The following is a 13,547-nucleotide window of genomic DNA, read 5'->3' as shown; positions in this document are numbered from 1 at the left end:
AAGTGTGCACACACACACACGCACACATTGAGTTTTCATGTTTTATGGGGACTTTCCTTATTAGACATAATGATTTTATACAGTACATATTGTATATTCTATCCCCTAAACACAACCTTCATAGAAAACTTTCTGCATTTTTTACATTTTCAAAAAAAACATAATTTAGTATGATTTATAAGCTCTTTTCCTCTGGGGACCAAAAAAATGTCACTGACAAATAACATTAAACTCCCACGACATAGGGTTTACCAGGAACACACACATACACATACAGTGCACACTTAATAATTCTCCCAGTAACACAAGTCTCCTTGTAGAATGACTTTATTGATCATTGAAACAAAGGAACCAACAGATACAATATACTGCACAAGCCAAAGCATGAGATGCCAGAGCACACACACCTTACCCCACAATGACACCTACACACACACACACTCATACACACACTCACACAGTGAGCCTTTCACACACCACTCTCTCCTGTCCTTTCTCCTCCAAAGTAAACAAAAAAGTCAGCAAGGCCGCCTAAATCTCACATTGTCATTATAAGCATTAGAAGTTATCATCCATTTTTAAAATAGACTATTAACATTGCTTTTCTTTTTTCAGTTGCTATTCTTTATATTACTCACTATAGTTTATTCATATGCAACAGCATCTGAAACGTACCAACATAGATAGAACTACTTGGCAAATGTGTCTCCATGCCGGCGGATGGAGAGAACGAACCACTGTCAGAACGAACGAAATGAAGCCGATATCCGAAAGCCGTAGAAACAGAGAGAGAAATAAACCAAAAGTAATATTAGTCATTGTACAAGTGCTTGGATCTGTTTCGTTATCATCTTTTCAGACATCGACGTTTATAGTAAAGAATGTGCGTCCACTTCGATGCATTTTCTAACATGTAAAACTAATGGAATTGGCAATGTGTGTCCCCCGCCCAAACCCTACTTATCCCAGTATCCCTTTCACCTCGCATCCGAAGGAAACCCCTCTCATGTGCAGCATCTTGAACTGTCTGACTACATAGAGCACAGTGCCATAATGTTTATCTGTTTCCGACTCCTCCGTGCTCCTCATTGCATCCTGAATTTGTTTTTAGACCCTCCCATGTCCTTTAGTACTGATTAAGAGCTCCGCCTTCTATCTATAACCGACATGATGCTCCTCTCATGCACAAATGTCATATTTATGCCTTGCCGATCGACAAAAGGGCAATTGTGAAAGCGCCTCCTGGTTTTGGAGTCTGACGAACGTGCTTCTTAGTGGGTGGAGTTATGTCGTTGGCTCCGGCTTCAGGTTTAGAGTCTTAGCTCCTACTACCTGGATGAAGTCCATGTGTCATTTCCTGCTCCTGGAGGGGCAGTCCGTGTCATAAGCCCAACCTTTTAAGGAAGTCTCGGATTCTAAAATCCACCATTTTTGTTGTCATTATAAGGTCTGTAGTGTAAGCTCCACCCCCTAGTGTGGGGTCAGTGTAATAAGCCCCTCCCCCATGCAGAGTAGTCCTATAGCAGGCTGCCAGGCCAAGAAACAATGGTGAGAGTGATCCGACCCCTCAGCTCCTTGAGTAGGCGGACTAGAGCCGTGTGTGTCATTCCCCAGGTACTCTTGGCGTTCACCTCCAGCAGGATGTCCCCACAGCTAAAAAGAAAAAAACTTGGAGTCATGACAAGAATGAGGATACAAAAAAAAAAAAAAAAAAATACATTTCATTAATTGTACTGGGCATAATAGTTTTTCTACATAACCGTACCGTATCCTTCCATCGTTGTATGCCGGTGTGCCCTCTACGATAGAGCGTATGAAGAAGGACTGGTTACAGTTGAGTTCTTCTTGTCCACCCACAATACTAAAACCCAGACTGCCAGACGTGCTCCTGCGGAGGACAATGTCTTTACAGCAGTATAGATGCCTGGAATGGACAGGAAATTCAAGGTTAATTTTATTTGTCATTCAGCAGTTATACAAAGGACAAAGCATATAATGCAAGAACACTTAAAGGATTAGTTCACTCTCAAATAAAAATGTCCTGATTTATTTACTCGCCCCCATGTCATCCAAGATGTCGACGTCTTTCTTCAGTCGAAAAGAAATGTAGGTTTTTGAGAAAAACATTCCAGGATTTTTCTCCATATAATGGACTTCAATGGCAACCAACCATTCAAATGTTCAAAGAAGGTTCAAATGTCCGTCTCAATGCAGCTTCAAAGTCTCTACACGATCCCAGTCGAGAAATAATGGTCTTATCTAGCGATACGATCGGTCATTTTCTAAAAAAATAAACCTAATTCTATACTTTTTAACAACAAATGTGTGTCTTGTACCATCTCTGAGATGCGCCACGCATTACGTCATCACGTTGGAAAGGTCGCAATGTTTTTTTGTTTGTTTTTTTAATAAATAAATGATAAAACAAAGATTTCGGACGATTTTGAAGTTGGAGGAGAAAATGAGAGTTTTTCGCCCTTCCCTACCTTTTTGAACAGGAGTACACAGACAATAACTTAGACAGATGATGTGACACGTGACCTTTCCAACGTGATGATGCAACGCGTGGCGCATCTCAGAGATGGTACACGACGGGCATTTGTGGTTAAAAAGTATATATATATATATATATTTGTTTTGTTTTTGTTTTGTTTTTTAAATGACCAATTGTTTCGCTGGATAAGATCCTTATTTCTCGGCTGGGATCGTGTCGAGCCTTTGAAGCTGCATTGAGACTGACATTTGAACCTTCAATCCTCAAACCTCAACGGTTTGTTGGTTTCCATAGAAGTCCATTATATAGAGAAAAATCCTGGAAAGTTTTCCTCAAAAACCTAAATTTCTTAATTTCGACAGAAGAAAGAAAGGCTTGGACATCTTGGATGACATGGGGATCAGGAAATTATCAGGACATTTTTATTTGAAAGTGAACTAATTCTTCAAAGGGATAGTTCACCCAGACAGGAAATTATTCACTTTCAATGCATCTCTTTTTAAATAATAATTGACTGGTATTGTCATGTTCAATTGGAACAACATGAGCGAGTAAAAACGAATAGAATATATGTTCCCGGTAACACTTTACTATAAGGTTTAATTTGTTAACATTAGCTAAAGCATTAGGTATTATGAACAATACTTTTACAGCATTTCATAATCTTGGTTAATGTTCATTTATGCAGGAGCCATTACGTTGCGGTGAAGAGATACATTTACAATAAATAAAAGGTTCAGATGGAGCTTATCTTGGGGAAATAAGTGAGTTTCAAATGGCAAGCAACACTGAACGGTTTGATTTGTATTCCAACACTGCCGGTCCTTGGAAAAATGCTACTGTTGTGGATATTTACAATATCGAAGGCTAGATATCGACCATGTCTGACAGCTAACAGCATGAAAGTTCAAAGCTCAGATTTAGAGTGGACTTCTATGAAATGAGATGATGTAGAAATGGAGAGCAGACAAGAGCAAAATAACCGTGTGAAGGAAAGAAAGACGCATAATTACGAGGAAAAGTTCAGGGAATGGGAGAGAAAGGTCTATTTAAAGCCGTCACACTTTCAAGCGTCTAAACCTGTTACAGCAGAGAGGGTGAGAAGGGCTTTCCTCAACCCTGCTCTGTTCTCCTGTCGCTCTTTCTCTCTCTTCTACACACAACATTCTGAATTATGCAAATGAAATAATTCTAGAAGTTGTTAAGAATGTTCCACGGCAAGTGACTTTTTCATTTCTAGAGATTCATTAAATATGGGCAAAATAAAAAGGGAAGAATGTGGGGGAAAGACTAGAAAAAAAACGGCAACAAAATATAAAAAATATTACATATTTACTTTAATATGAATAAAACAAGCCTAAAATACGTCCACTTGAATTTAAGCCTGTTTCTTTGTGTCTATTCTGTTGCTTGTACCTGGGCAGCTGGAGCCAGGACACCCAGAGGGGGGCGTAGTCATCATTAGGCGGGGGTAGTTTGATGTCTCCGGGTGAAGAGGGCGAGAGAGCGCAGGGGGAATGCAGGGGCGGCATGCAGTCCAGGGAGCTGTCGTTAGGGGGTCTCATTTCAAGGACCCGCAGGACCACCGGGGACGAGGTGTTCTTCAGGTTAGCCACAGCCTCGCTCCGAGTCACACCCGTCAGGTCAACCCCATTCACGTTTAGAAGAATGTCCCCTAGGAGACGGGATAGACATTAATGAAGGAATCACCACACTCTAACAGATTGATTATTGCACAGCAGAGTTGTGTTGTTGGATGTACTTTTGTTGAGTGGATATGATTTATAGCCAAGTTAATTTTCCTCACATTTTTAATAGAATAATGTGCATACAAGAATCGTGCAGAATATGATAGGATATGAATACTAAGAGTTTAAATTGGGTATTTTTTTTATTTAATATTGTCTTTATACATTTGATTTTAATTATATAAATATGAGATTAAGATGGAAAAGGGGTACGAAGTACAGGATCTCTCTCTCTCTCTCTCTCTCTCTCTCTCTCTCTCTCTCTCTCTCTCTCTCTCTCTCTCTCTCTCTCTCTCTCTCTCTCTGGACGCTGATAATTGTTTTTCAGGATTCTTTGATGAACAGAAAATTCAAAAGAACAGTATTTATTTGAACTAGAAATATTTTGTAAAATTATAAATGTCTTTTATTGTCACTTTCTATTAATTGAATGCATCCTTCCGGAATAAAACTATACATTTTAATATTAGCGTTAGTGTATTGAATAAGATTTTCAATTAAAAATACATTACATTTTTTAATTTATATTTAATTTTTACAATATAATTGTCAATATAATAGTATAACACTAGAGGAAAATATGCAATACTTTGAAGAATCAAAATAAAATTATTAAAGAATCCGCTTGATAAGACAACTGTTATTACTGTACACATTTTGAATGAGAATGACAAGGATAACTAGTAGTCTAGCAATATTTTACTGTAAAACTCTAAAACACATTTTTTTCCAAATATTGGACCCTCACAGAAGCTTTTCTTTATAATTTAAACTCTGGGTTTACCGTACCTGTATACAGCAAAACATTTTTTGAAACACTTTGATTGTGTGTATGTGTCTGTATTTGATGCTCTAAACAAACACACACACACAGGCCTCCATACACCAGCCTGTGCATGATCACACCTTCACACACCTACGTTCATGTCACATGTGACAGAAATAAACCTTAAGAAACTTCCACTGCCGGCTCAGTCGGCAGCTAATAGAGCGACAGTATGGCAGGTGTATGAGTGGGAGTGTGTCATTTTCTAGTGTTATATGCATATATTTGCAGAGCTGATGACAGTCATGCATATGCAGTAGCAGGTGTGTCTTTGTTTGTGTGTGTACTTGCATTCAAAAGGAGGAAAGATCAGAGGGGCACCTTGAAAACAGGTGTGTGTGGCTTTGTCGTTGTTCCTGAATAGGTTAAGCACTTTGTGAGGGTGTACCTTTGCAGATCGAGCCCTCCTGTCCCACCACTCCATTGGAGTCGACGTTGGTGACGTAGACGGGCAGATCCCACCCCCTGCTGCTCATCCCACCAGCAACCGTCATACCTAGAGAATCATGCGGCTCCTTCAACAGAGTCACCGTCTTCTCGTAACACGCAGGCTTTTGGCACGAATCCTGGAATGGAGGAACGGGAAATGAGAGATTAATTCGCTAAAGTTTAGTGCAATATTTCAGTGCAAATTATTCGGTTTATGACGTGTGGTTATCTATGACCTGTTGTTGGGCACGGATTGATGCTTTCCTGACGCCACACATAAGAATAATGTCTGAACACATGACTGCCCGAAGCGTGTGTTTGTAATAAATGTTGAGCTTGCAGGATGCTGTGATATTGCTGACCGCGGCCAAATTCTGCCCTGGATCCCCTCCAAAAACAACAAACACAGTCGCTAAGTTCTAACTTAATAAAAAGCGTTATTAAAGTTCAATAAAAGGCCTGTTTATATTTAGTCTGAGCCTCCGGCTACAGCAAATCAGATCTGGAGTTAGTGTGTCAGGCTTATCGCTAGAGAGAGCGAGAGAGTGTGTGTGTGTGTTAGGCCGTGTCTAATTCGGAGGAGTGAAAAGCCTCTGACTATATGCTGCCAGAATGTTTTCACCTCTCAGTGTGTAAAAGAGAATTAACAAGAGTGGTGGAGAGATAAAGGAGAGGGTTTGGTTTGGTCTGGTTTTATAGGGGGTTGGGCATTTGTCACGCTTTTCATTAAAAAAAAACATACAACAGGAAATGACATCATAGAGAAGAACCCTGCAGATTGTCATTACCGTGTGTCAAGGTTAATAAGCCTATTAAAATATCGGTAACACTTTACAATTAGGTCTCATTTATTAACATAAGTTAATGCATAGTGCATTAACTAATGTTAATAGATACATTTGATTCCCATAATGTATTAGTAAATGTTGAAATTAACTAAGATAAATAAAAAAATTAAGTACTGTTCATTCTTAGTTCATGTATTAAGTACTGTTCATTCTTAGTTCATGTTAACTAATGAAACCTTGTAAAGTGTTACCAAAATATCAGATAATTTGGCAGTTTTATTACCTTTTCATGTGGTGTGTGTGACCAAATACATTGTTTATAAATTAATAAATCAATTTAATAAATCTAAAAATATGTGTACGCTCACATGTAGCCTACTCAAGTTGGAGAGACAATATCTTGATGGCTTCACCGCATTTTTACAGTCATTACATTTTCATTAAACTTTTCTTATAGTAAAAACATTTTAAAATCTCATTAAACCAACATGAATACAAAGTGTACATTTCCAAGAAAATGTTTTAAACTACTTTTTTTGTCATAGCATTTTTCTTTACCGTGGACATTATTAGGGTGCGGTCACATTAGTTACAGTTTGTGTGCCCTTTGTTTATTGACAATAGTGTAACAGTGCATGAAGCACATCTCACACAAAAGTTACTTTCAAGCCAAGCAGCTTTCTGCTGTTCAACATGATGAATCCACATGAGCAGCTTCAACCCGTCGCGAAATCTGCACAGGGAAATCTTCGATTTCGCAAATTTCTCAATCGTGTGGATCTCTATTAAAATGACTTGATTTCACCCACGTACATTTTCCAAATAATGGTAAATGACTCCGCAGTTCGCACCTTTATTTGTCATTGACCAGCAAACCCTCACAGATTGGTCTACGATGTTTTTTATCAGCAGAGGAAGGAAGGGAGAGAAATTACTAACGATGAATTTGAGTTTTATTAGAACAAGGAAAGTTGTCAGTGCAGATATTGAGCAGCAGAAAATCCCATTTAGAAGACACTGAAATCCACCCTGCCACGGCTGTGTTTCTTCCTTCTGGGTTTTCTTCTGTTAATAGGTTTGGAGACGGCTGTCTCAGAGGAGTGTGTGTGTGTGTGTGTGTGTGTGAGAGCTGGCTGATTGCGCGATTCTTTGATGTAGAAGCAATAGGCTTTCAGATCTTTTTCCTCAATAAGAGAATGTTTAGTAAAGTGGTGCAGAGGGACTGGAAATAAATAGTGTGTGCGGCTATGCTCATGAAACCCACCAGTAAAGACTGCTCAATATCCACAGGCGAGTAGGGCGGTGGCCCTTCCATGTTCCATGGCGCCTCCTGTAGGATGTCCGGAGTAGGGATGTGAGTCTGGCGGGACACAATGAAGTGGACGCGGTCCTCACTCGCCTGTAGAACACGTAGCAGGTGCCATTAGTGTCCTGCCTTATGTGATTTTTAGGTTAATACATGAGCTTATATAAATGTTGAAATATGCTAACTAGGGACAAGATAACTAGCTTGACAGGAACATTTCATTCTAGAGAGCATTTGATTGGACAAAAATCTTTTTGAAGATGACTCATCAGTATTAGTAAGTTAAAACTTGCATTTAAAATTGAATGGAATTAAAATTCTGCTTTCATAAATTATGAAATGTAATACTTTTATATATTATATTATATGCCTTTATATTGTATGAAGGAGATCCCTTGCAAGATGTTCTCAAAGATAACAAACATGGGCTAAAAGCCACCATTTCATGGGGCCTTTAACACTGGCGTAACAGTGTTGGCCTAACATTTGCCGTCTACCGCAGAAACCTTTCGAACTCTACCGGAGAGCAAACAGAGGACAACAACTTCCCTGAGGAACGAGCAGTTCAAAAACTGAATTTGAAATTTAAAATAGTCCGTTCATACCCAAGAGAGTGTGTGCGTAATGTCTTATTACTCTCCGGACGTCTAGGAAGCACAATTACCAGATGTTGTGGACTGCCGATGCCCTACAGCTCCAGCTCAGTGTGTATGTGTGATTATATCTCAGAAGTGTGTACTTATTAAAGAAAAACTAATATATATGGAGATTTGGGATCCATGCTGCAGTCTGTGTGTATGTGTGAGCTGAAGGAGGGCACTGGGCTCTAGTTTTTCCCTCTCTGATTTATCTATCTTTTCCTCTTCATCCATTCCTCTCGTTCCATCTGAGTGCATCGCAGCTCTCTTCTCTATTAACCCTTTTCTGTTGACAACCTTGTAGCTGATGTTGCTCTCGAGCGCGCACACTCGCATTGAGAGTTCTTGGGAGTTTAGTGCTCTGTCGCTGCCTCTTAAATGAGTGGGCCTAGCTTGTTATCGCACTAATTGGACTAATTTAATCAGTTTCCTGCCAGCAGTTAATCTATGTCAGAAACTCCTGCTGTGAGCGGCCATCTTGGTTCCTTCGAGACCAATCTGAACCAGACAGGAAGCAACGAGCTGAATAATAACATTCAGAAAGACCCAGCACCGCACTGAAATACATATCAGATCACACACTCACTATACTCTCTTACACACCTTTATATCGTTATGACACACCTCCAACCACCGAGATGGTAAATTGCCAAAAACCTCTATGTAAGCTTTATATACTTTGCACTGCTCAAGGGATATCCAATTTTATTTGGAACCATCACAGTTGGTTTTTTGGGACTCAGACTTGGTCTAGTTCTTGGCTAAGTCACCGTGTTATGAATGATTTACTGAATTAGACCCCACTGGTTAGGATTAGAAGGCTTTGTAAACATTTATTCTTTGAAGTGCTGAAAAGGCCTAGCAATAAAAGTACTTAATTATTTAGCATGACTTATATTAGGCTTTATGAATGTCAACAATTCAAAAGTGAAGCATTGCAGATAAAAATGAATTTCTCTGCTGTTAAACTAAAGGCCTATTTACACCAAGCATGAAAATTTGCACTTGCAGTGCTGCTTTTTTTATTTTTTTATTTTTTAAGATGAGGGTATGGTCTTTTTTCTTTTCTTTTTTTTCTCCAGGCACTGAAATGGGTTACTTCTTCTATTGTTATTATTATTTTGATTAAAAGATTAGCTCTGGAAATTTGATGACTTTAATTTGTAACATTGCTGGTTTCACATGAATGCTATGTGTAAACACAGCCATAAAAATGAATGGTTTGCGGTTAGGACATTCTGACAAAAAGTCTGCTTGTCAATGAGTTTGAGCCAATCCCATAATTCTGAAGGAGCTGATGCAATTACTCCATTCGTTTACGTCGCCTGTAGTGTGGAAGTCAAAAACCATGATTATTCGTGTCGTGGAAACAAATGTAGGTGAAATTGAAATAGACGAAAGAAACAAAACTAAAGAGCTTCTTACAATCTGTGTGGATGAAGAAGGTCGGATACTTTCACTATATTACCGCCGGCACAGCTGTTTAAAGGTCATTTAAAGGTGTTTTACCTGCATTGTGGTGATGAAATTCATTCCATGAAAGTTGCGTTTGTCAGACAGACTGTATTTTGCTAAAGCAAATGAAATCGGTATTGTCAGATGGGCTGTATTTTGCTTTTTATCATGAACAGCCTGCATTTCGTTTTCATCGATTTGCACACTTGTATTCGAGATTGACTTGGAATTGCATTGATTGTGAATAGTTCTGATGCATATTCACTATTGATTTGTGCCGTTTGTCACCGTTTTGTCTGTTGGTATACACAGGCCTTAATACTCACCACATTACCTTTGACCTCTCCCATAATTCTGCTCACCTGAATAAGCAGCGCAGCGTGCTCGGGGGCGCCGTATCGCAGGTCGTGGCCGTTGATGGCCAGCACACGGTCGTCGACCCTCAGCCTCGCGTCACGGGCGGCCAGCCCCCCCTCCAGCAGGTGGAAGATGAAGACGCCATGTTCATCAGGCCTGCGCACCAGCTTGATGCCCAGCTGTTCATCTGGAGCCCTCTTAACGAGGACCACATGCAGGCTGTCATCCCGGATGGTGGGGTTGTGTGTGGGGAAGGCCTCCGTGGGGGAGTGGTGGTGGGAACGGTAACGGTGGCGCTGCTCACGCAGTACGGTCAACCGCAGTAGTGTGCAGGGCTGCTTCAGAGCCGCCACAGCATAACAGTGAGGCACGTTACTGATGTCTATACCATTCACCTGAAGGGAAGACAGCATGAGAGAGAAATCAAGAGAACTGTTTTGTTTTTGTATTACATTTTCAAAGCTCTAACAGTGGAGGATGGCACTGGCAACACTAATGGAGCCTTCACGTGCTATGGTAAATACGGAGTGAATATTTTGATGCACGAGTTGCCGAGATGAGATAAGCTTTGACCTTTTCAAAATGGCGGAGAGCAACGCAAGAGTCGTGAATAAGCATTGTACACAACTAAACGTTTTTTGCTACTGTTAGCGGATAGTTTTTGTAGCCTATACAATGTTGTGTCATTAACAATTGTAATATAGTGCGTTAACACTCAGTGTCAGTTTTAAAAAATACCGTTATATACCGAAAATATACAGCATATTATTTACTGTTTGAGTTGATAAATCATCTTCTTGCTGTAGCAGATGTCTTAAGCAATCTTAAAATTGTTTTAGCCAAATAACAGGTCTGGATCTGTGAGTCCATCTTTTCCCTACATTACGACAACAAAGCACTTGAACACAACACACTGGTAAATACCAGTTCACAAGTGGAAAATATCATATTTTCCATAGCTCGTGAAGGCTCCATAAGGTCTTGGGTTCGATTAGCAAGGGATTTATGTAAATGTAACTCGCTTTGCAAATGTAAATATAAAAGTATGAAGACAATAAATTATGCTAATGTTTTAGTCAGTTTATTCACTACATACCTGCCTATTTTACTTAACACAATTAAATTAAAAATTAAAACAAAACGCATTAAAAAAAAATCGGATTCTGTCTGGCTACATGCAGAATCCTCACACACTTCCCTTCTGAACAACAGATGGCGAAGCCCATGACAACATGTGCTATTAAAACCAGGACCATTCACTCCTACTGTACAATGACGTAACATCAGATCTAGCACACATACGCACCTTGAGGATCATATCCCCTGGTAGCAGTCTTCCATCCCGAGCGATGACCCCCTCTCGGTAGATATCCTGAATGAGAATGCGTACCAGAGGCGTCTCATTGCCCCCGACAATGCTGATAGCCAGAGGTTCACAAGGATCTGCCCTGGTGATCTTAATACTGGTGAGCTCACCATCAGGGATTAGATGATGCAGCTGAGGTAATGCAAATACTGAGGGAGGAAGAGAGAAAAAGAGTATCTGTAATCAGTGAACTCCCACATGATCATTTCTTTCTGTGCTACACAAACAGGGCATCTGTCCAGACCAAAGCCAGGCCAAACATGACTTCAAGCCTTAAAAAGCATTACAGTGGTGCATTAGAGGAAGGGAGGGAGAGGGGCAAGACTTCCCGAGAATATATTCAAGGTAAATCGAACAAAGTGGTGAAGTTAGACTTTTGTTTCAATCATTTTACCCACTAATGTGCATAATTAAGATCAACTACACTCTTAAAATGCAGGGTTGTTTCAACCCATGTTTGGGTCAAATATGGGCAACCACAAATGTTTGTATACAACATGTGTTTTTGGTTACACTTTATTTTGACACATTAGACACTCTACTAACTATAAGTAAGTTTGCAACTATGTCAACTGACTCTCAGAGTATTAGTAGACTTTTAGGTTAGGGTTAGGTGTTAGTAGAATAAGTTGGCATAGTTGCAAAGTTACTTATAGTCAGTAGAATATGTGTCGGGGAGCATCAAAATAAAGTGTTAGCATTTTTTTTTTTTAATTTTAATTCAGCAAGCACGCATAAAATTGTTTAAAAGTGATCGCAAACGTTTCAAATAAATGCTGTTCTTTTGAACACTCTATTCATCAACAAAATATTAAGGAGCACAACTGTTTAACATTGGTAATAATAAGAAATGTTTCTTGAATCAACATTAGAATGATCACTGAAGAATATTGGCTATGCTGCCATAGAGCTAGAGTTGTCAGACAATTATGTAAATATATACATACTGTACATTTCTTTAGAAAATGCTCATGCGTTTTGGGTGAGAGATGTGTACTGAACCTGTAACTGAAAAGACTGTAAACTACAGCTGGATTCAGTAACAATCTCTGTGATTTGTCTCTTCTTATCTTTATCCATCCCTTCTTTCTCCATTACACACACTCTCTCTCATATCCGCCTGTTCTCCACAATCTGCAGTTTCTCTCTTTCAAAGTCAATATTTTCCTCTCGTCTCCTCTGATTGCTTGCAGGGAGAGAGAAAGTGAAGCTCATTACTACTGCAACCAGTGTGTTACATAACGAACAAACACACACACACACACACACACACACACACACACACACACATATCAGTATTTTCCTCACTCATTTCCAATCTTTCAAGCAGTCTTTTTCACTTTTGTTTTCATTCAGAAAGCAACCCCCTCACTCAGCGTTCATCTGTCCAGTCCCTGTGTCCCTACACACTGCTTCATTTCCTCTCTGTCGTTCTCTGATAAGTCTCCTCAGGCTCCATCTGCATTATTAAAGGACCATATGCTACTGCGGTGCTGAGCGGACCCAAACCAGACTGTCACCCTCTGACACGCACCCTTTATTATCCATTGATATTGTTTTATCATGCTATTGAACCATATTGATGGGAAACTTAATTCCCAGATGATGAGAACATGTTTGATTTTGTGTTTTGTGGGTGACCATTTCTTTGCCATTTCAGGTTCTTAAAGGGATAGTTCACCCAAAAATAAAAATTCTGTCATCATTTACTCACCCTCAAGTTGTTCCAAACCTGTATGAATTTCTTCTACTGAACACAAAAGAAGATAGTTTGAAGAATATGGGTACTGTAGAAGTCAATGGGGCCCATCAACTGTTTGGTTACTGACATTCTTCAAAATATCTTCTTTTGTGTATTAGCTTATCGTTATGACACAAACAGCTTTTTTAAGATGCTATAATGCTTCATAACAGCACAGTTACACAGTTATAACCAACCATTTTTCACATTTATAAACACATTTGCCTACATTTGCTCATTTTATAACGTAAAAAATGTTAACTTAAAGAGATCAGATTTAACTAAAATATTGATAAAATCTAAAGGATTGAAGGAGCAATATGCAGCCATAGAGCTATGCCAATATATATTCATACTGTAAATTTGTGTGTAAATGTGTTTGCATTTGTTCTGTGTAAA

General features: G+C 39.3%; 1 protein-coding gene across 6 annotated transcripts in view; it reads right to left on the bottom strand.

Moving 5' to 3' along the window:
• Window positions 1-29: 29 nt before the first annotated feature.
• Window positions 30-13,547, bottom strand: part of lnx1 (ligand of numb-protein X 1) — a 41,014-nt gene continuing 27,496 nt past the window's right edge. For 4 of the 6 annotated variants that reach the window (XM_079583568.1, XM_079583567.1, XM_079583569.1 and 1 more), the window contains 7 exons: window positions 11,348-11,556; window positions 10,047-10,436; window positions 7,550-7,684; window positions 5,457-5,634; window positions 3,911-4,169; window positions 1,766-1,924; window positions 311-1,653 (listed from right to left, as the gene is read on the bottom strand). In XM_079583568.1, coding sequence (XP_079439694.1) covers window positions 1,518-1,653; window positions 1,766-1,924; window positions 3,911-4,169; window positions 5,457-5,634; window positions 7,550-7,684; window positions 10,047-10,436; window positions 11,348-11,556 — 1,466 coding nt within the window. In that variant the 3' untranslated portion in view covers window positions 311-1,517. Of the gene's footprint in view, window positions 1,654-1,765; window positions 1,925-3,910; window positions 4,170-5,456; window positions 5,635-7,549; window positions 7,685-10,046; window positions 10,437-11,347; window positions 11,557-13,547 lie in introns of all 6 variants that reach the window. The other 2 variants (XM_079583566.1, XM_079583565.1) reach the window with 1 other exon arrangement.

This window comes from Phoxinus phoxinus, assembly GCF_949152265.1.
Source record: "Phoxinus phoxinus genome assembly, chromosome: 16".
Classification (NCBI taxonomy): domain Eukaryota; kingdom Metazoa; phylum Chordata; class Actinopteri; order Cypriniformes; family Leuciscidae; genus Phoxinus; species Phoxinus phoxinus.
This window is presented reverse-complemented; position numbering and strand designations above follow the sequence as displayed.